At 49.3% G+C, this 23,503-nt stretch overlaps 1 protein-coding gene across 1 annotated transcript in view; it reads right to left on the bottom strand.

Annotated features, from left to right (window-relative positions):
* LOC119179638 (uncharacterized) overlaps positions 1-23,503 on the bottom strand; it is a 39,322-nt gene continuing 15,819 nt past the window's right edge. The window contains exons 7-15 of the mRNA XM_037430759.2: positions 15,492-15,770; positions 14,330-14,473; positions 7,906-8,072; positions 7,062-7,142; positions 4,160-4,462; positions 2,704-2,779; positions 2,463-2,607; positions 412-485; positions 1-183 (exon numbers count right to left, since the gene is read on the bottom strand). Coding sequence (XP_037286656.2) covers positions 33-183; positions 412-485; positions 2,463-2,607; positions 2,704-2,779; positions 4,160-4,462; positions 7,062-7,142; positions 7,906-8,072; positions 14,330-14,473; positions 15,492-15,770 — 1,420 coding nt within the window. The 3' untranslated portion in view covers positions 1-32. The remainder of the gene's footprint in view (positions 184-411; positions 486-2,462; positions 2,608-2,703; positions 2,780-4,159; positions 4,463-7,061; positions 7,143-7,905; positions 8,073-14,329; positions 14,474-15,491; positions 15,771-23,503) is intronic.

Raw genomic sequence — 23,503 nt, 5'->3', positions numbered from 1 at the left:
TTTTTCCTAGAATACATATTTATTGTTCTAAACTACGATTGATCTTTCGTATGCCGCCTCTGTTCTCCTTGCAAGCCGTACACTGCCAAAAGCGAATCCGACGAGGGGTCGCGACCTAGGAACCGCCGGCACACTTCGCTGCCGCTGACTGTTCCTCCAAGCTCCAGAAAGGTCTCCCGGAATCTGCGCACAGCAAGTCAATGTTTAGCGGGCCGACCGTGCAAACCGTTTTGCAACGGTAATCCCAGTAACCTGAACAGCCCGGCTGCAAACAGGCGCTGTCTGCGATTCGGCCATTGCCGAGAGGCTATGTGTTCTCCGAGGCTATATGTTCTCATCACAGACCAACGTTGTGGTATGCACTCAACGCTAAAGGTGTGAAAATGTGTGTCAATGGCACCGAGCACTTACCGTTTTCCCACACTGCTGATTTCAGACGAGGTCTCGGCTTTCTGGAATTCGCTGAGTACGTCTGCGGCGATCATCTGTCCCATGGAATAACGACAAATGACACGTAAGCAACTATAATCCACAAGACGGGCATGCAGGGCTGGACTTTCAGTAAAAACTGGGCTTGTGCGAATATTTGAGCACTTGGAATATTATTGTGTTTGACTTCACCTTGACTCGAATTTAAATTGTCGGAAATTTCTCGAAATGAACGAATAGGTGTACACTATCCTGCATGCTACCTTCCTCCTCTAAAGTTGGTATTGCTGCACCTAAGCAGTGCTATATCGTGAATACACCAAGGAAACTTTGCATGGGCATGACGTTTCACTTTTATGTTAAATGAACATACTACCGTCGCAATAATCCTTCCTTCTTTTAAGTTTAAAAGCTTGTTATGCTGGATTATATTCTCCAAATATAGTAAATTTTAAAATGTAACATATTTTACATCTTATCACTTTCATTCTACTAAAAGTGAAACCCTGTTACTAGGTATTCAAAGTTGTTTCCACTCCTCTTTTAAACCGAAAAGGGATGACATTTGCACATGCTTTATTCCAATAAAAATATTATATACATTATGCAGAGAGTTGGGTCATGACAAATATGCTAATATTTTCTTATGTGGCGTACCCGATGCCCCAGCTATCTTTAGCCCGGGGTTAAAAAATACAATGTTAGAGGCAGGTGAATATAATCAGTTGCATATTACCAACAGCCACCTTGCACACTTCAAACAGTTTTCTGTTTTGTAATTAATTTCTTAATTATAATTATTTATCTGATTCGCTAAATATAAATTTTAGGCAACCAATTGTACTTGCAGAGTTCTCGGAAACCCCATTACATTATTTGCGGCAAAGAAGGTCTTACGTATACGATTTTTTAAAGGCTGCAAAGAAAACCCGCAAAGAAAAAAAAAAGCCGCATTTGCGCGCCGTGAATGTGCTGGGGCCGTGACAAGCTAAATCTGTTGCAGTGGTAAGCCGATAATGTTCTAAACAATATATTGTTAAAACCGGTATCCTTATAAGTGGGTTGGATGCTAGTCTATATCACATACTATAACGATAATGAGCATATTTGTCATGACCCAACTAGCCTGCGCTATAGATTTATAAAATTGAAATAAGGCAAGTGCAAATGTCATACTTTTCAGTTCAAAGGAAGTGGAAGAAACTTTGAATACTAGCAGGATTTGACTTTCAATAGAATGCAAGTGATAACCTGTGAAATATGCTACATTTCAAAATTTACTATGCCTCGAGCATATTAGCCAGTATAACAAGCTTCTAATAAAAAAAAAAAGGAAGAACCGATGCGAGGGTAATTTGTACATACAGCTTTGAAGTAAAACATTGCTGCAGTGCAGATTTTCCCTGAAAAGGTGTATTCACGGTACAGGAGCCGACCACTGCAGTGAAACGACCTTTACAAATGGTTACACACAAATTGATATATACACCTATTCGTTCACTTCGAATACCTCGAAAATTTCTAACACTTTAAGTTCGAATGAAAGCGAATTCGAATGCATTAATACTCATCTGAATGTTCGGAGCGCTCGGATATTCGCACAAGCCCGAAAAACACACGACACCCAGGAGACATTCTTGAACATATTTCTGTTTTTCAGTGTGTATAAATTTGCCCTTCCTTGAAATACTTCGCTATATTGTAGGGTAGTTTCTTATTGCTGTGATTTCTTGTTGTGTTTCTTGATGCATATGCCAATATGTCAACCAATGTGTCAACCAAGTCGCTGCGTTTATTTTCTTCTGACAACTTTTCTTTACACTAATGTTTTATGCCTTCTTTGATCTGAAATTGTTAAATGATCCGATTCTGTTAGTTTCATTCTGTACTTTATCGCGATGTATGTCTTTATTGTGTACTTATTCGAATTTTTATGTTCACGCCCTTCCTGCTAAAATCCCTGATGGGATTGGCAGTATGTCGAAATAAATAAATAAATAAATAAATAATTACGGCTACGCAGTAAAACTCACCTGAGCCCAGATGGGGCAGAATTGAGCGGCCGGTGCCGTGAGGAAGCTGCTCATCGAGCAGAGGCGCTTCTCGGCAACTGCGTCGTTCGCCACCGGTAGGAACTGCGGCCACAGCCTTCGACTCAGGTCGGCCCAGAAGTCGGTCCTGCGAATCGCGCCGATTCACATCGTGGCGTGGGGGAGCGGCGATGCGAACGGACCCGCGCTCGCCCTAACCTGCCGCGAGTCGGACTGCACTCACCGGGAATGCAGTTCCAGGTCCAACTTGGAGTAGTAGAGCTGCCAGCAAAGGTCCCACGCCACCATGTGCCTGTCAGCTGTCAAAAGAAGAAGGAAGCCTCGTGGAGCAAGAAGCACGGAATTCGGTTAAGGGGTTACACATTGGGCTCAGCAACTTGATTGGAATTCCACCTGTCAGTCCGTACTGTGGTCGGGCACAACTTTAAAAGACGCCAACGTATCCACTTCAAAGGCAGATGCGCATAAATCTACGACAATGGTGCAGATTATATACTATACCATGGAATGTGGAATATTATAGAAAATGTCATATACATCAGATTTCGTATAGTGTACCACAAAATATGGCGAAGTCAACGCAAGAAAGGCCGTGGCGAAGCACGTACGAACAGAAGACTTCAAGAATACAGAAGTACAATACGGCCTGATGAAGGACAGGCATAAGCATCTCTGTTTCGACAATGCTCACAAAGCGGAGGTGGGAAGATTTTTACAAACACCTGGTTCGCTATACAAACGGATTTCTTTCTAGCAACCAGTCTGATGACAAGTTCGGGTTCCTCTACATTCGGTTCTAGATAGACTGAAAATGAAAAACTGATGAAGCGGAGTCACCAAGCACGACTCAAAAATTAAACTGTTAATCACTGAGCCCTATGTTAGGACCAGGCCTTCTAATAATTCTCTTCATATCTTTCCCGAGCCCTTTATTATTCGAAGGTAGAGAGTGACGTACAGGGCACCTAAAATGTCATCTTGTCAGCTTTAACATTTTATTCGAGATAGAAAGAGTAATGCAGCAGGGTGAATCCTTGCATGACCAGTGGTACCACGTCAAGATCACATGCGGCCAGCATGACCCAGCAAATGTCAGCATGAAATTACGACGGGTATGCGGGCACATCGGCTAGGTGTCACATTGTTCACGCTGGGAACGCAGCTACCTTACGTCACACCACACCGGTCACACCTGAAATATGGCTACCCGGTATCACCAGCCCCTACCATGCACGACGTCGCAGTGACCATATTTGGAATTTGACTGTGCAGCGTGACCAGCGACTACAGAGTGCGACGCAACACATAGACAGTGGCTACCCAGCATGACCGCGTCACCTTGGGTAGCCACAGACTAAAGCTTGGTAGCCACTGACTGCGATGTTTGCTAACCTCGTTGAAATCAAGTCAGTACAGTTGTTTGCAGCATGCCCGCCCATCATGCCTGAGCACAAAATATACAGTCGAACCCCCATGTATAGAACATACGTTTAATGAAATATCGAGTGTGTCAGACGGTTGCAGAATCCCTCCGAGTATATCTTCAATGTCGAAAATATTTCTTGTATGGAATGACCTATATAGTACAGAACTCTTTTGTAATCTCTTCAAGATTCAACACCACCGTGTTTGGCTTCAGCATGCAGTTCGCCAGCGTAGGAGCAGCTTCAATGTCTTACCTGCCTTCAAGGCATCGTGCATTTCGGCGGTCAGGGGTTGGGCAGCCAGGCGTGTGGCAAATTGGTGGTGCCCCAACAGCAGCAGGTGCAGGACGTTGCCGCACACCTGCACCCGGTCCCACTCGACGCCCCGGCTGCCTGACATGTGGGCGTGCGTTGACCGGCTAAGGCAGTTCTGCAGCACGTGGCCCATCTGGTCCACCAGTTGACCCAACTCCCCATACGACAGACCGGCCACGGGTGGTCCCGGTACACTTAGTACTACGTTGGCCACTGGCAGGCTGCCCAGTAGGACACTGCGCCCTGTGGGAGAGGCGTCAAAGGGTTGAAGGTGTCAGGTGCTACGCTCGACAAGAGTGTTGCAGGATCGCCACGAATGCCACAGGCAGGCTGTCTCAGCAAGGAGTTTCAGCCTGAAGGGGCGTCAAAAAAGTGTCAGAGGCATCGCTTAGCACTATGTTAACCACAGCAAGCTGCCCAGCAGGACACTGCGCCTTGCCTGCGAGACATCGGAATGTCGGAGGTGTCAGGCAAGAATAGGTGCTACGCCCCGTATGAACTAAGTGACCAAGAGCTTCGTAATTGATGCAGTGTAATGAATAATCATTTATAACAAATTTTTTAATATAACACACGTAGTGTAGACGTATTCCGAAGGATACGTGTACACTACAGGTATCCAAGGACCACTAGGGTGTGTCCAGTCTTAGCGATCCGTAGGGCACACGTTAACGCTTGCCGTGGCGAGAACACGGTACTGCTCAAGGTCGCAACACTTTATTGCCTGCAGCAACACCAAAACGCAGTACAGAGCTCGTTGCGAAGGCGCGACGGGAAAGCAAATGGTTTTATCCACGCCACGAGCGAGAAGTACTTGACAGGGTGCCGCGAGCACGTCTCCGTGGTAAAAGTGATTCATGGAGACACTGGAACAAAGGTCCCATTGCTCGAGCGAGGGCAAAGGCGCTCGCGTTGGCTTCGGAGAGATACGGATAGGCGCTGTTTGACCATGCACTAGGACACCGTACTGCTCTTCGGCCTAGCGTTCCAAAGGGGGGGGGAGGGGCGACATAAGGTAAGCGCTCGCCGCAGGCGCTGTTGGCGAAGTCCGGACGAGCCCCAAACAAAAGGAGCTGTCGGACAAAAAAGAAAACCATGCTTACCTCCATGTCGTCCCCTGAGGGGTTTCTCTCACTCCCGACGCGTGCGCGAAACCTCTAGGGAGATTTTGCGCGCGGCACCACAGTCAACATTCGCTACCGGGTGAGAAGGGTTAAGCATCACTGTTCGCTCTCCCAGCCCGGCAGACCACGAAGGAGGGAAGTCATGCCGGGACATGAGAACAGAGAAAGAGGCGGCAGGCTCGCCTCGATTCCCACATTTCCCTCTCCTAAATTCGCCCTTTACCTGTCTGCAAAGGCAGCCGGACGTCACCCATGCAGTTAAAATGACACTGCTATGAGCAACAGCTAACCTCAGTCCAGCCCTGTAACTGTTGCTAAAAAAATGATGACAAAGGAGAAAAAAACATTAACAAAATAAACACATGACTATAACATGTTTGGGAAAGAAAAAAAAAGAGCAAAAGAAGTAAAGCTAGAGTTCGTGGTGCCTGGGCGGGATAGCGTCCCCACGTGGAGGGGCAGAAGGGTGTGACAATGTCTACTGGGTGCAATGCCTGTGTGTGAGGCCAGAGGCACGAAAGGGGGCTGGCTCTCTGATGGCTCGTTGCTACTCTCGATTAGTCGCGAGTCTGACGAACGCCGCTTCGGTGGTGGTTTGGAGGCCCCGACTTTTTCGATGGAGACGGGGGAACCTCACTGGGAAGCACGGCCTCGCTAGGGATCAGGGAGGCCGAACCGGAATTGGCTGCGAGGCGCCCTAGCGTTGGCCAGCAGCATATAGCTGCTGTCAGCTGACCACACGCAGGAGCCATGGTGGAAAAGGGGCAATAGGGCTTCTCGTTGACGGATGAGAGCAGGGCACGACCGGACTGTCTGACGGCACTGGGTCAGGGCCCCAAGCACCTCTAATGTCCACGTCGACGAGATGAAACCATGACGTGCACTCTTCACGGGCACGCACTTACACGCGCACGAGGCACACACGCACACACTGCCGACAGCTGCGCAAGCAAAGGTGCAAAGCGTTCTTCGTCCCTCTCTCCACGCATAAGCACCAATACTCAAGGTCACAACTCCCTTGGCTGTAAAGGCACTCGCGTTGGCTTCGGAGAGATACGGGTCAGCGCAGTTTGACGACACACTAGAACAGCGTACCGCTCTTCGGCCTAGCGTTCAGAAGGGAGGGGGGGAGGGGGGCACATAAGTTAAGCGTTCGCCGCGGGCGCAAGGCGCTGTTGGCGAAGTCTGAACCAGCCCCAAACAAAGGGAGCCGACGGACAGAAAAGAAAAGCGTGCTTACCCCCATGTCGTCCCCGGAGAGGTCTCTCTCACTCCCAACGCGCGCGAGAAACCTCTTGGGAGACTCTGCGCGCAGGGCCACAGTCGACATCCGCTACCGAGTGAGAGGGGTTAAGCGTCACTTCTCGCTTTCCTAGCACGGCAGACCACAGAGCAGGGGAGTCATGTCGGGACATGAGAACGGAGAAAGAGGCGGCAAAGCCCGGGCAAAAGCGGCGAGCTTGCCTCGATTCCCATAAGAGTAGGTTTAACTATATTAAAAGGACAGCCATGTTGAGGCAAACATGAACCTGACACATTCAACGGCCAAAAATACAGTATATACTGGCTCTAGCAGCATTGACGTGACAAGCAGCATGGACAAAGGCACAGAGTTGTTTCTCGCTTCTTGAAGATAACATGAGCCGCAACGTCTCCGAAATGAAGTCACAACAAGGCTCTCAAAGTGAGCGCGCTAAATGTGTCCAACTTTCACTCACCCCTGGCCGGCTCAGTCCAGCTTCCCATGTGCTTGCCTGCTCGTGCGTACGGGTCCAGGAAGAAACTGCCCGCTAGCTCACCTGAAAGAACAAGGCCAGATAAAAAAAATGATTAATCGTGACAGAGCACGCACTGCTCACAGTTACACTTCAGCAGGATATTAAAAACAACAGAAACAGCACTGCAGTGAGGGTAAAATCCGACTAAAACACTTCGTGCATAACTTGTGCCTTGGGGCAACGCAAGAATACACCACCGTGGCACAGTAACGTTGGAGCCGAAACTTGCTGACTACTTGACCTTCAACCATGCCCCTACGTTGTAAGGTTAACACCTTAGATGCCTCTTTCTACGCGTAAAATGAACCGTCAGCCCCAGTGTCAACACGAGTGATGCAAAAAATTATCATAGGGTGATGCTGTCACCCTATGACCACATGATGTCACCGTGACATCACAGGTCGCCAAGATGTGCGAGTTCGTGATGACATCACTATGGCCATGATGTCATTATGACGTCACATGCCACGACATCATGCCACCACATAATGACACCATAACATCACAATAGTCACTTGGTCGAGCGTGGGCCGATATATGACGCACTGCAAAGCCACATGAGGCACATAAAGCTTTCGGGGAGGGAGGATTAATACAATTGACCGGGAAGAAAAAGAATAAAATAGCTTTAGCGGTTTAGCCATCTTAGGCAAATGCACAAGAGACTGCTGTTTTTTTTTAATACAGAGTGTAAATACGGAGTGTGGATTAAATATGGAAAAAGGTATGGTGCACCGAGCTAAAGCATGTATGGCGTTGGGTTCCCCGCAGCTCACTCACCCACCTGAAGGATGCAGGATTTCAAAGGCACGCACGTCAGAGTGCCACGCCTTGGCTGCCAGCTTTGACGACTCTCGGACGGTAATGCCTAGCAGGTCGTGCAGCACCTGCCAGAGGCTCTCCAGCACGGCTGGCAGTGGGAAGTATTCGCGCACTGCTGCTTCGTCAAACCTGCGCACGCGTGGATCACAGTGGGCTTCGTGACGGTTCCGATATTAAATCATGCAGCCAAGCAAATGACAGTACTACTGTGCCGTGTATGAACGAGGTGACGAAAATACAGCAGAATCTCAGTACAAATATGTGGGGAGTACGCAAAATATTTGTATCATCCTGAATTCGTATTAATCAATACAAGCACAGGATACCGTGAAGATGAACAAGAACTTTACCGGGGTCAACTACTTATTGCTGAAAAAGTTTATGGCTTTTTTTTTTCTTTTAACTTTTCTGCCCTCGCCGCCTCTCACGAAAGCCGACGGAAAGGAACAAAACCATGCCGCAGTTCCCTCAAAGGGAGCCAAAGTGGGAAAGCTCACTGAAATCTCAGTCGCCTCGCCGCCTGAGTGGCCGGAAAAGTTGCACCGCGTAGTCGCCACAAAAGCGATCAATCGTACGTTATTGTGCCCATAAAAATGCACAAATGCACAAGGAACTGCTGGTTTTTACACAAGAGGAAAGAATGTCACCTTCGCCCAGAGCCATCCCAGTCCCGCACACTGAGAATTGACTTAAATGCTCCGTCCAACAGTGCTTACTCGTTTTCATGACAACAAGCAGCTCTATAGCGTCTCAGATCGTGGGATTCCCCGCACAGACAAATTTTTGAGGTGGTTGCTTTAAGCTGGAAAAACGAATGTCCCAGTAAACTTCTTCGGAACTCTGACGCCTCTGCTTAACAATACCTAATGCTTCAGGTTGTATCAAAGAACTTTTAACCCTTAACATGAGTAGTAGTTACGTTAGTTGGGAAAATACGGTTCAAGCAGAAACCGGCTAGCAAGACTGCCTTTCGCAGGTGAAGGTCAGGCACAAGGCGGTTCTGTGGATAGAGCTGACATGTTCTCTTTGGTTGTAACAGAGTACGGCTTGGTGGCTGCAGACTTGGTACCTGCTAATAAGTCAAAGATGAAGCAGTTCTCTGTTTAGAGTAGGAGGCTGTGCAAGCCAAAATCACACCCCCTTAATGAGGCCCACCCTAATGGGGGAGCGCAGATGAACTTGTAAGGACAAGCGTTCTTGTATTTCGTTCGTGCTGAAAAGTGAGCACTGCTGCATGCTGCTGTGGCTGGTAGGCAGGTCTGTTGATCCCCACCACTTATACACAACACAGATGCTTCTTGACGAACTGTGCATAGCACCAAGAATTTTCTCGAATGAGCCGAAAATTTCAAATTGAAGATATGCTCAAGGGGCAAGATAAGAGCACGACTCGGACAACACACATAGAAGACAAAACGTCGAAACGGAAGCATTGTAAACGCAGCCTAATTCAGGAGAACAATAATTTCACGAATCAGTCTGCCCTTGTCGAAGAAAAGACACGGATGAATTAGATCTGGTTCTGCCCGTGAGTAGACTTTCTTTACTGAAGGTCTCGTTCCCTTGAGCAAAACACGACAGGCGAATGAAGTGGTACAAAAACCCGCATGCCCCGCGTCACCAGTGAGTTGTGATGTGATGTCACCACGCTATATCATCATAAAGAAATAATTATTTAGACAAGATGGACCTTCACTCTGTTGGTGGGCTTCGAACCTGTGCCCCAACACTTCAGAAGCAAGTGTCTTAATGACTGGGCTAGACTCGCAAAATCTGAATACACTTACACCTCATTTCATTTCATTTCATTTTATTACCTTAAAGACCCCATTGAAGGGGTATTACATAAGGGGTGGGTACATATATGAAAACGTGAAAGCCATTTTTTTTTTACAATGCAAGGTAGTTTGTTACGGTGTTCAAAAAGGTGGTAGGACAGGTTATGGCGGTGATTTCGTTAGAAAGGCCGTTCCAGTCCGTAGCTGCACGAAAAAAGAATGAGGACGAAAAAGTGACGGTGCGCGTACGCGGCCGCTCAACTTGTTGCGGGTGACCAGTGCGATGGGAGATGCGTGCCGGAGGAAGAATGTATGGTGGCCTGCCGAGCGAGCTGTAAAAAAACTTGTGAAAAAGGGAAAGACTAGAAATGCGGCGACGAGATGCAAGCAATGATAGGCCAGATTCTGTTTTCAGTGCTGATATGCTGATGTCGTAAGAGTACGTAGAATGAATAAATCGTGTGGCTTGATTTTGAATTGACTCGAGTTGATTGATGAGATATGCTTGATGCGGGCTCCAAATGGCTGATGCGTATTCTATCTTCGTCCTTACGAGGGATTGATAAGCTAGTAATTTGACATTATTAGGAGCGTGACGCAAATGGCGTTTTAAAAACCCGAGTGTTTTGTTAGCAGATGCAATGATGTTCGTAATATGCGTTGCCCAGGTTAAATCGCTACAAAGGGTTACTCCGAGATATTTATAGGAAGGAACTAATTCGAGGTTTGTGTCAGCAATTTGGTACGGGAATACTATCGGATTTCGACGGCGGTGAAAGGAAACAGTTTTACATTTGTTAGGGTTGAGTTCCATTAGCCAAAGGTTACACCAACCCTGTAAGCTTAGTAAGTCAGTTTGAAGAGACGTGTTATCCGAAACGTTGTTTATTTTACGATAAATAACGCAGTCGTCTGCAAACATGCATATGTTAGAAGATACATGTAATGGTAGGTCATTAATGTAAATCAAAAACAGAAGCGGGCCTAGGACAGACCCTTGAGGGACACCTGAGGTTACCGGGGTAGTGTTAGACATTTGATTGTTGACGGAAACTGATTGCGAACGATTAGTTAAGAATTCTTTAATCCATGCTAATACGTCATCATTTAAATTCAACGCGGCAAGCTTTAGTAGTAGGCGCTCATGAGGAACTTTGTCAAATGCCTTTGCGAAATCGATGAAGATGGCGTCAGTCTGAAGGTTAGAGTCGAGGTTAACATGCAGGTCGTGAACAAACATAGCTAGCTGCGTTTCACACGAAAACCCTTTCCTAAAGCCATGCTGTGCAAGATGAAAAAAATTATTGGAATCAAGGAAGTCCATGATATGTGTGTAGATGATATGCTCGAGGAGTTTGCAGGGTACACTGGTTAATGAAATGGGACGATAATTTAATGGTGATTGTTTGTTACCTGATTTGTGGACTGGAACGACCTTTCCGTGCTTCCAATCTGGAGGCAGCATTCCTGTTGAAACTGATTGTGAAAATAGTAGACACAGATACGCTGCACAGATATGTTTAGTATTTTTCAGGAGTTTGGATGTAATGTTGTCTACACCAGCTGAAGAAGAAAGTTTGATTTTGTCTATTAGTGATGAAATACCGCTGGGAAAAAACGTAATTGGTGGCATGGTACAATCAAAGTTCGCATGAGGGATGGTAAATGACAACTCAGTTTCTTGGGTGAAAACGGATGCGAAGGCGGCGTTAAACACGCGTGCACATTCCGTGTCACTTAGGGCATCCCCTAACTCATTACATAGTGTTATATTGCGCGTGTCCTGTGGGTTTATGACTTGCCAGAATTTTTTGGGGTTGTTCTTAAGCATGTTCGGTACGTCCGAATGGAAGAATGAGTGTTTGGCGTGACGTATGGCTTGCAGATAAGCATATTCGGCGGCTTTGTACATGTTCCATGCATCAGGGGTGTTACGGGACTTGGCTGCGCGGAAGGAGCGTTTTTTCTTGTTTTCTAATCGTTTCAGTGCTTTATTGAACCAGGGTTGGGCGGTATTAGGATTGATGTTAATTTGGGGAATGTATTTATCAACCATTTCGTTTAGCTTATCTCTGAAAATCAACCAGTTTTCGGTTACATTATAATGAGAAAAGGCAGTGTCAAAAGTGGAGTAAAAATTCGTTAGTTCAGAGTTAATTGCTTCGTAATTTCCTTTATCATACAAACGGATAGTTTTTTTAATGGTCGGGGCTAAAGCAGGCTAAATCACAAAGTCAGCATGAATGACTTTATGGTCACTGATTTCAGGCAGGTATGCAATGGAGGACACGCACTCGGGATAGCTGGTTAATATGAGATCCAGAATGTTTTGGCAGTTATCGGTATCGCGGGTTGGTTCTGTAAGAACTTGAGATAGGTTAAAGTTAAGGCATACATCAAGGAAGTCGTTCGATTCCCTTGACGTAGCCGCTGGTGCAGGCTGGCTTGCCCAATCGATATTAAGAAAATTAAAATCGCCAAACAGAATTACATGCATGTTAGGGTGTTTGGTCGTTATTTCGCTTAGTATATTATTGAGCTTAGAAGAAAAATCGGGAGTACTGTGAGGGGGCCTATAGCAAACGCCAAGTAAAACTGAGTGCGGTGCGGCATGGCATTTAAGCCACAAGATTTCAAGGTCGGACACAATGTTTATAGACGAACAGGATATGTTGTGACTGACAGCGACGAGTACTCCTCCTCCTCTCGTGCCGCTGCGATCGTTTCGAAACACTCTAAAATTGGGTAGGTCAGCGAGTACCTCGCCGGCAGTCACGTCACTAGTAAGCCATGTTTCCGTTAGTATCAGAAGGTTGCTATCAGATGATAACACCAGATTAGAAATAATGTCACGTTTTGGAATAAAGCTGCGTATGTTAGTAAAGATAGCAGAGAGCAATAAGTTTGATCGAGGGGCGGATCGAGGGCGGTGAGGCCTATTTTGATGATGGGGCAATTGCTACAACATTTCCTGAACAGAATCTGTGGAGTGGTCATACACGTAGCGTTTGGTACCAATGTGCAATGTTTTGAACCGCAATGAGTAGGAAGTAGATTTTGATTTAGCGAAGGCGATCAGTTTTTTACGAGCAACTCTAACGGGATGAGAGAAATCTTCACCAACACTGAAATTGCTTCCCTTAAATTTGGGGCCATTAGAAAGTAGAGATTCTTTAGTTTTGAATTGATTGAATTTTACAATGAGTGGCCGATTATGGCCTCCTGTGTGGCGTCCTAGGCGATATGCGCGTTCAATGTGATTAGGGTCAACGGTGAACTTCAAGTGATCATGACAATGACGGGTGACGATTTCTTCAGATTCTGCAAATGTTTCTTTAGGGTTTGGGTCGGGAATGTTATAAAAGATCAGGTTATATATATTATATAACAAAGCCACATCTACCACAAAAATACTTCGTTATATTTTAAAATTTATTATCTATGAGTATTCATATCACTGTGGCTATGACAAAGGTATTGGTCACTTAGTTTGTTATAACGCATATTTCGTTGTATCCGAATTTATTATATCGAGGTTTATTTGATTGATTGATATGTAGGGTTTAATGTCCTCAACCACGATATGATTATGAGAGATGCCAAAGAGGAGGGCTCCGTAAATTTCGACTACCTGGTGTTCTTTAACCTGCACCCAAATCTGAGCACACGGGCCTGCAGCATTTCTGCCTCCATCGAAATAGCAGCCCCCTCAGCCGGGATTCGATCTCGCGATCTGCGGGTCGGCAGCCGAGTACCTTAGCCACTAAACCACCGCAGCGGGGCATACTGAGGTTTAAGTATCTGAAACTATATATGCATTGTGCTCATGATCTAAAGCAATGAAGAAAAAAATTGATCAATAGAAAGGCTTCCTTGAGTTTTGTGGTGCTAGAACAAGAGCCCTCTGAAGGACAAGACAAAAAGCCGACAGGGAGAATTGTACATGTCAGGGAAATCCTAATTCAGTGAATACTTGATGGCACACGGTAAGGTTCCGGAAATTTCGACCTCGTGATTTTTTTTGTTTTTTTTAACGTGCGCCAAATTTAACCTAGCATGTTTAAGTGGTTGCGGGATTGGAATTTTGTGGGTCCGATTGAGACACTCATGAGTGGTACAGATCAATGACACCGTGGCGATGCCACTGAAAAACAACGTTCCATGGAAGGATACGACATATAACAAAACTCTATAATCCTGCAACACATTAACACCTCACAAGGCAGACTTTAGGTAGTCTCTTTAATGCGCTACCAAGTGTGAAGCAGGCTTTCAGGTCTCAGTTTTACAGGGAGTGTAATCTATCATCAAACAACTTTTAGACTGTGTGCAAGGCTTCGTCAATAATTTGTACAGCTTCAGAAACTCTCAGTTGACAATGTCTGAGAGGTTTTACAAGAGCAGCAAAGCTATGTGGTGACACCTCGCAAGGCTGGTCTTCACTGTAATGTCTGTTAAGTCTTCGAGATGGCGCTGGCGCAGCGAGTCTTGGCGAAGGGAATAAAACGGAGCCCGGGAGGCTCCACGGGGCGGGGGGGGGGGGGGGGGGGGTAGGGGGATTGTACTCGCTGCCGTCGTTCGGCGCCCACTCTCTCTTACTACGCTCACCTGGCAATTAGGGCTTGGCGCTGCTTGCGACGCCAGTAGGGCACGTCCCACAGTTGCAGCTGGTCTCGGAAACCTCGCTCCTGACAGAAACCCGTGAGCGTCTGTAGCTCTTCCTGGGCTTTTGGCCGCACCTGCTCCACTAAACTGAGAGAGAGAGAGAGAGAGAAAGATTGACAGAGAGTACAGAGAATGAGTACAAAGAGTACAACAGAAGTGCCAAGCTTGCTAGTCAGCAAGCACTGTACTGACGATCACAAAAGTTGGAATTGCTGGCCACATTTCCAACCATGAGCAGTCTTTTGAACAGGTAAAATGTGATGCCACAAGATAACGGCGATCATGATGCGGCGATTCTTTATCAAGCACGAAATTTTACGCACAGAACATCAAGCTGCACATTTACTAAGATGTAGATGTCACCGAAAGTGGTCACATAAGCCAGCGTTCGATTGACTCGCATGAAGATGAGATGTCAAACTCTTGAAGTGAACTTTCACCGGGGTCCCCGCACGTACCCGATCAAAAGGCGCGCTGGCGTTCTTACCATATGTTGATAAACTGTAGCCCTTGTTTCTGTTACTGTACAGTGTTTCAGTCGACAGCTATACCTTGTGCCATTTGTTTACCACTTCTTTTATCAGTGTCCATGCTTCCAGCTTTTTTTATGACGAATGCTCATCAACAGGCTTCCTTTTTTGTCTTTCTACAAGGTGTGGTCTCGAGCTAACACGCATGTGGCACTCGCTGAAGACAGTGTGTGGGGCTGTTCGTGAAGTGTCAGAAACCAACCAGAGTGCATTTACCATCGTTCACGCATCCGAGATTTGTATGGTGCTCACAAAATGAAAGGCATCATCGGAAATATAAGTATAAGAAATGGGTGCACGTGTACAGCTACTTAAAATACACGTGTTGCCATGAATCTAGTTGAAAAAGGTGATGCTGAAATTCTAAGCAAACACTTCTGCCATTAGTAATTTTTTTTTTCTTAAGTTGCTACAGTAACCAATGCTGTATCGAAGGCACAATCAATGATTGATAGTTTGTTGGCACTGCTACGTACTGTGTCCTTCGTTTTTTGATCCCGAGAGAACCAACAAGCAGCAACTTCCAGAATAACATGCCACAGAGTGGTGCCGCACGCGCCATCAACGGCACCTACCTATCGAGGAACGTGTTGACCCTCTCCGTGCTGCCGGCCATCTTGGTCTCCATGGAGAGGGCGGCGAAGTGCGGGTAACCGAGCACCTTGGCCTGCGCCTGCCGCTGCGAGCGAATCTCCTCGATGGGCAGACTGTTCTTGTGAGCTCCCGTGGTGCCCCGCGAGTGGTACGCCTGCCAGATGTTCCAGCGCTGTAGCCGGTTCCCGCAGTGCTGTAAGAAACCGCGGTACGTCTCCTCCTCTAAGGTGGCCAGCCAGGGACCCATCGAAGGTTGGCTCCTGAAAAAAAACATGCTTTGTTCAAGTCCCTCACCCTCTCTGTAAAGATGTGCAAATGCATTCAAACTGCAATATAACAAACTGGATATAACGAGACATTGGTTATAATGAAGAAAGTTAATAATGGTATTGCAATGGATATAGTGTTGGGAATAAAACTTTATAACAGATTTTCGGTTATAAAGAACTTTTTCCGTGTAAAATGCAACTTCGTTAAAGTGAGGTTTGAGAATATTCGAAACTTTAGAAGAACGTATTCGGTGCCGCTTCGTCTGATTTGGTCGGTGCATTGAATATTCTCCATTTATAAGTGCCAATATTTTAGGTTAGTATGTGGGGTTTAACTTCCCAAAACTACCACATCATTATAAGATACGCCTGTCAGGCGCTGACACTCCCTGTAAAGTTGTTTGCGCCACGTGGCACACGTGTCTCGCCCAAAAGCCGCATTTCGTGTTACAACCATCGGGCGTTAGATGACATGTTCGCGTTGAGTACCGCAATCATTATCATGGTTGTTGCGGTGGCAGCGCCGGCGGTGACCCCTGGCAGAAGGCAAGCCTTGGTGGTGGGCGAGAGTTCTGCACGTAGCGGTTGTCGCAAACGGTTGTCTCTAGCGTGGGTCCTGGGCGCATGGCACCTCGGGCCACGTCGGGGGTGGGGGGGTGGCCCTTGTGGTAAGTCAAGCGTTGGCGACGCCGCCTTGGGTGTCTTATTGTGTTTGTCATGGAATGTATGGTCATATTGTGTACGGATGTCCTAGGTTGTTGATAACGATTGATGTATCAATTCGGCGGATGATATCGTCATGATAAAGTAGTTAAACGTATGTGTGTTGTGTGTTGTAAGGTTTGTACCGACCGCGTCTTCTGTGTCCGCTCACTCCAAGAGTGTGGCGCTCGCCATTTCGATACCCCACACTGGCTGCCCAACGTGGAGCTCTTGGAGTATTGGACGAGTTTTTGCAGTTCGGTACAGGCTTTTGTTTGAGCCGGGGAAGAGTAGGTTTAGTGGAGACTTCTCATTGCTAGCGTCGGCGGTGTGCTTTCTTGAGTGCGAGGAGATTGGTTTTGTGACGTGTTTGAACTTGTCGGCAGGTTGAGTTTTTATTTTTTTTTTCTGCTAGCAAGTTTTTTTGTTGTTGTTTTTTTAAAGAAAGTTGTTCAGTTGAGTACGAGAGCCATGCAGTCTGCATCCTGGGGTGAGCAAGGCTTAGAGCACGTGGTTTGTAGGCCAGGCCCAAAGCAAATGAGTACAGAAGCCTCGTGGTAGGTCTGATTTTCTGTAAATAGCTCCTTCTATCTCTTTGGGCTCAGGGAGATGAGCGTCATAGCTGTCTGGTATTGCGGCTCGACGCCGGGGTGTCTTAACACCGTCCGGACGCTGATCGCTCGGTAAGCTGCTTTGTGCGGCGAGCGATAGGGCCACCTTACAGAGTGGACGTCTCCTTGCGGCTGCCTCTTCTACGCCTAGGCTGGGTGGATGCCGGTTGTTGCCGAGTGACTCATTAGGCCTAAGGCTCTGCGCAGCCGCCTGTCACACGTGGCACAACCAGGAAGATCATGGCAGGGAGGTGTTGAACATTTCTTCCCTCACTTTTTTTTTTTCTTGGAATGAATGGGTCAGCAAAAAGAGATTTTTGTTTTATTTTGTTGGGCATCTCGGACGCCGCCGATATATTAGCTAGCAGTACTGACCATTGTACCATGTGGGCAAAAAGCTCGAAGCTCCCTTCCCTAGGTCCTGCTCCATTGTTTCTGTCGAGTGTTTTGGAATGTACGCAGCGGGAGTGCTGTAATCCACAGCTGGCTGTCTTCTGTACATCGTCAGTGCCGCTGGCCAGGAATGCGGTTGGATGGTCGGGCGATGGAGATGCCTGGGACCTGCGCAACTGCCTGCAGTCCGGCGCCATTGTGAGTGCTGGTCGCAACCGGCAGACGTGTCAGCGCTATTGACGGTTCGTTGCGCCGACGGCAACGTTGCTGTTGCGGGACCGGTACTGAGATGAAGTCGAGCCGGACAGTGCAGCAGTGTCGACCAGCGGCAGTGTCGTGGTGCACAGACATTATGAAGAAACATGTGATGTCATTTTTTATTTGTTAAAGCTTGTGTAGCTAACTTCATTGTTTTTCGAAATATGGTTTGAATTAAGGTTGAAAGAATGTGGGAACGCTGACACCCCTTGTAAAGTTGTTTGTGCCGCGTGGCACATGTGTCTCGCCCAAAAGCCGCATTTTAGGTTACAACCACTGGGCATTAGATGATGTGTTCGCATTGAGTACCACTATCATCATCATGGTTGTTACAGTGGTAGCACCGGCGGTGACCCCTGGCGCAAGGCAAGCCTTGGTGGCAGGCGAGAGTTGAGCGAGTCTCTTCTGCGCGTAGCGGTTGCCGCTGTGAGGGTGGCTGAGAGAGGGCGTTACGTGACGGCGTCATCATCATCGGGACTTGGCCGAGAGAGGGCACTACGTGACGGCGTCATCATCATCATTGGGACTGGAGTGGTGGGGGTTGCGGGTGTGGGGAAGAGAGAGTTCGGGCGGGTGGGAAGGAGTGGTAAGACGTAGCGGTGTGTGGGGTGCGATTTAGGGTTAGTTGCGCGTGACAAGTGGGGGCTCGTCCGGGATGGCTTCAGGCCCGACAACAGCAGCGGACGACATGCCTAGGCTCCAAGGTCTCGTTGAAGAGCTGTTGCTGGGCACCGACGGCTCCGCCATGGAGCGCGAACGAATCGCGGCGGTCGTGCGCGATCGAGTGATGGCGACGCCGCTGCCCACGGCTCCGCACGTGGGAGCATGGACTGGGGCCGCTAACACTGGCGCGGTCCCTCGGGCCACCGACGACTCTGCGCCTCGGCTCACCGCTGCGCACCTCCCCCGCTACTCCGGTGCTAGAGACTTGCAGTCGCCGGAGGAGTTTAACACTGGCGCGGTCCCTCGGGCCACCGACGACTCTGCGCCTCGGCTCACCGCTGCGCACCTCCCCCGCTACTCCGGTGCTAGAGACTTGCAGTCGCCGGAGGAGTTTTTTGAACGTTTGGAGAACTTCTGCCTCGTGACGGGGGTCGCCGCCGATAAGCGACTGACACACGTGGTACCGGCTGCCCTCGAGGGTGGCGCGAAGTTGTGGTGGCGGTTCGTGCGCGGGTTCGACTCGTGGGAGCAATTCACCGCCGCCTTCCGCTCCGAGTTCTCGTCGATTGACGCGAAGCGTCGCCTGAAGGCGGAGCTCGAACAGCGCACGCAGCACCCGGAAGAAAATTTGAAAGAGTTTATATATGCCATCGCTACTTTTTACGACCGCATCGGGGAAGAGGTCTCCGAAGCCGAGAAGGTGCAGCGCGTACTGAGGCAGATGCACCCTCAGTTGCAAGATTTGGCGGAGGGGCATGCCTACAATGACCTCGCCGAGTTGGTGAAGGCAGCCGACGGCCTAATGGAGCGGGCTTGGCGTCGCCTCCAGTACAGACCACCGCCACTTCCGAGCAACCAAGTAGCCAGAGATCTGGCGTTCCGCCCTAGCCAGGCCCCCGACCATCGCTCACTGCCGCAGCCGAACACTATGGCGACGGCGTCGTTCGCTTCGTTTGCTGCTGCCCCACCGGCACCGCCGACCTATCACTGGCCACTGCATCCAGCTGCGCTAGACCCGTCGTACTGCCGGGACCGACAGTACTCGTGCGACACAGCGCCTCCGTTCTCACCCTACGGGCCAGGACCGATGCCGCGGCAGGAGCCCGCGAGTGGAGCAACGCGTGTGCAGTGCCATCGCTGTGGTGGATTCGGCCACATATCTCGTAACTGTGCCACGGGTCGACGAATGGGGCCACCCGTTTGCTTCCGGTGCCAGCGATCGGGTCACCTGCAAGCACAGTGCCCGGGAAACCAGTGGCGGTAGGTGCTGCCCCGGCGGGCACCTACGGCAGTGCGCACCAAGTAGCGACCACAGCCGGTGGCAAAGAGCCCCTTATGGACGTCCGTATCGGGTCGTCGACGTTCAAGGCCCTGCTAGATACAGGCTCAAGTGTAAGCTTCTTCGGACCGCACGCCGCGGCGGCGGCCCAAGCTTCTGGAGCCAAACCCAAGGCAGACGTATGCGTGCTGCGTTTGGCATCAGGCTGGTCGCAGTCAACCATGTCTCTGAAGTGCCAGATCGAGTGGGCTGCCGGTTGCCGCAGACAGCAGTTTTTGTGCGTTCCTGACCTGTGCCGTGACGTTGTCCTTGGTAGGGATTTCCTGACGGTGAGTGGCATCTCTCTGCACGTGTCACTTGGTGGGTGGACTGTCGGTACAGAACCACAAAGAATTGTGCCGTTTGTCAAGGCCGTTAAGGAACAGCCAGAGGCAGTGGACGATTTTGGAGACAGTCTGCGCTGCATTTTTGCTGAGAGCGATGCCACTGTGTGTGCCAGTGTGCCGGAGGCGACTGCAGCCTGCAATGTGATCATTTCCGGCCACTCGTCGGACCTAGACCCACGCATGAAACACATTTTAGAATAGTTCAGCGAAATCTTCACCACAACTCCGGGCTGCACAACCCTGGCAGAGCATCGCATAGACACGGGAGACAACCCACCTGTTCGATGCAAACTGCGACCAGTGAATTCCAAGAAGCAGGCCATCATGGACAACTGCATTCAAGACCTGCTGGCACAGAACCTCATCCACCCTAGCCAAAGTCAGCATGCCAGTGCTCCAGTCCTGGTTGAGAAGAAGTCTGGTGGCTACCGCATGGCTGTGGATTACCGCCAGCTAAATGCACGCACTAAGGTGCCAGTCTACCCCATGCCGAGGACTGATTGGTTGCTGGCACAGCTGGGACGAGCCAGGTGGTTCTCAAGTTTTGATCTTTCACAGGGTTTTTTTCAAATCCCCGTTCAAGAGCAAGATATTCCAAAGACAGCGTTCATTTGCCATCGGGGAACCTTCGAGTTTATGAGAATGCCCTTTGGAGTTGCCGGAGGTCCTGCCACGTTTCAGACCCTGATGGACCGACTACTGGAGGGAATTAATCACCAGTTTGCCATGGCGTTTCTTGATGATGTCCTGTTGTATTCGGAGACCCTAGAGGATCATCTTGAGCATGTTCGGGAGGTGTTGAAGCGGATAAGTTCGGCACAGCTGACCATTAACCCAGAGAAGGTGCACGTGTGCTGTCAATACCTTAAGTTCCTTGGCCATGAAATATCGCCCGGGCAGTGTAGGCCGGACAAGGAAAAAGTGCGACCGGTGCTGCACTATCCTCAACCAACAACACTCAAACAGCTGCAGGCCTTCCTGGGACTAGCAGGCTATTACAGAGGGTTCATACCTCAGTTTTCTATCACTGCACGTCCACTCACAGAACTCCTTAAGAAAAAGCAACGTTGGCGGTGGGAGCTGCCGCAAGAGGAAGCCTTTAGAGCACTTAAGCAGTCCCTGGCCGACGATGTTGTTGTAAACTTGCCGGACCTCAACAGACCATTCGTGGTGGAAACAGACGCCAGTGGAGTCGGCATTGCAGCGGTGCTTCTGCAGGCAGCCGAGAGTGATGCTCAACTGCGTCCAATAAGCTTCATTAGCAGGGTCCTCACTGAGGCAGAGCAGCGCTATACAGTGCAAGAATGGGAGTGTCTGGCTGTGGTGTGGGCAGTGGACAAGTTCCGACCATACCTTGAGTTCACCGAGTTTGAGGTACACTGTGATCACTCCTCACTATCCTGGATGTTCACCACAGACCAGGCCTCACCACGTGTAAAGCGTTAGGTTTTGCGGCTGCAAGGTTTCAACTGCAGAATCAAGCACAGGCGGGGTCTTGCAAATGTGCCAGCCGACGCCTTGAGCAGAGCTCCCCTTCAGCACCAGGAAGTTCCAAGCCCGAGTCTACACGAGACGCTGTTCCCTATGGCTGTTCCAGAGCCCAGCCCACAAATCAGCTTTGAGGCAGCTGCTGTAGCATCTGAAGTGGACGACACTACTGTCTTGAATGATGCAGGGCTCCTCGCCCAGGAACAAGAGCAGGACCCCATACTGTCAAAACTACGAACTGTGATGAAGGGAGGAAAGCTTCCGCCCACTGACAGTGATCAACCTTTGATAAAAGACCTGGCGGAGACGACCGAGATGGAAGAGAGTGGGTTGCTTGTACAGCACCGAGGGAACAGGAAAGTACCTTGGCTACCAAACCATCTCTGCAACTTGGTCCTGCGACTGTCCCATGACCACCCGATTAGCGGCCACTCCGGCTTTTTTAAAACCCTCAAACGCGTTTCTCAGAATTTCGTGTGGCTGGGTATGCGCTCGGACATATCCAAGTATGTGCGATGCTGCCAGGTTTGTCAGCGCACCAAAGCCCACCGGCAGAAGCCAGAAGGGCTGATGAGCAGTCAATGGGCCACTGCCCCTATGGAACAGCTCAGCGTGGACATAATTGGGCCCTTGCCTATGACACCTCGACGCCACAAGTACCTTCTCGTGGTGATTGACAAGTTCACCAAGTTCATTGAACTTTTTCCATTGCGGGCAGCAAACAGCAAAAGCGTGGTGGCCTGCATGATCCAGGTTTTTTGCAGACATGGCACACCTGTCTCCATTTCAAGTGATAATGGAAAGCCATTTGTAAGCAGGTTGTGGAAGGGCCTCCTTGAGCATTGGGGCATACAAGACCGACACACTGTTCCGTACCGCCCTGCCGGGCAAATGGTGGAGCGCCACAACGGCATTATCAAGCAGTGCCTTAGGGCTTATTGTTCCAACCACAAAGACTGGGACCAGCACATCCCTGAAATCGCCCTGGCCATGCGCACGGCTGAAAGCGTTGTCACGGGCTACACGCCTGCCTTCCTCTGTTATGGCCGGGAGCTGAGAACCCCATGGACACAGGCTGAGGCCAAAGACGACGCGGAGCCTCCTGCGACAGCATACCGTGCATTTGCTACTGAGGTCTCCAAGTGTCTGCAGGAGGTGCTTGACTTCTCCAGGACACACCAAAACCACATGTGGCGCGCTCAGAAGACTCGCTACGACCAGCACAGGCGGCCACTGACAATACAGGAGGGTGATCTTGTTCTGCTCGAAAGCCACTCCCTCAGCGATGCCACCAAGGGCTTCTCCTCGAAGCTTGCACCCCGGCGTTCCGGTCCCTTTCGGGCAGTGAGACGTGTGGGACAGAATGACTTTGTTCTAGTGGACCCCAAAACGGGTCGTCGCCACGGTGTGAGACACGCAGATCAGCTGACACTGTACCATGACGCTGCAGGCGATGTGTAGTGGTGGCTTCACATTTTGAGGGGGGGGAGACCTGTGAGGGTGGCTGAGAGAGGGCGTTACGTGACGGCGTCATCATCATCGGGACTTGGCCGAGAGAGGGCACTACGTGACGGCGTCATCATCATCATTGGGACTGGAGTGGTGGGGGTTGCGGGTGTGGGCAAGAGAGAGTTCGGGCGGGTGGGAAGGAGTGGCAAGACGTAGCGGTGGAAGGGGTGCGATTTAGGGTTAGGTGCGCGTGACACCGCAAATGATTGTCTCTAGCGTGGGTCCCCGGTGCTCTCCACTGCGGGCTGCACGCCAGCGGCTCTCGTGGTAAGTCAAGAATTGGCGACGCTGCCTTGGACATGTTATTGTGTTTGTCATGGAGTGTATGGTAATATTGTATACGGATGTCTTAGCGTGTTAATTACGACTGATGTACCGATTCGGCAGACGATATCGTCGTTCTAAGTTAGTTAAATAAATGCATGTTGTTCTTTG

The sequence above is a fragment of the Rhipicephalus microplus genome, chromosome 7 (genome assembly GCF_043290135.1).
Source record: "Rhipicephalus microplus isolate Deutch F79 chromosome 7, USDA_Rmic, whole genome shotgun sequence".
NCBI lineage: Eukaryota > Metazoa > Arthropoda > Arachnida > Ixodida > Ixodidae > Rhipicephalus > Rhipicephalus microplus.
The sequence above is the reverse complement of the archived record's forward strand: the minus strand, read 5'-3'. Positions and strand labels throughout refer to the sequence as shown.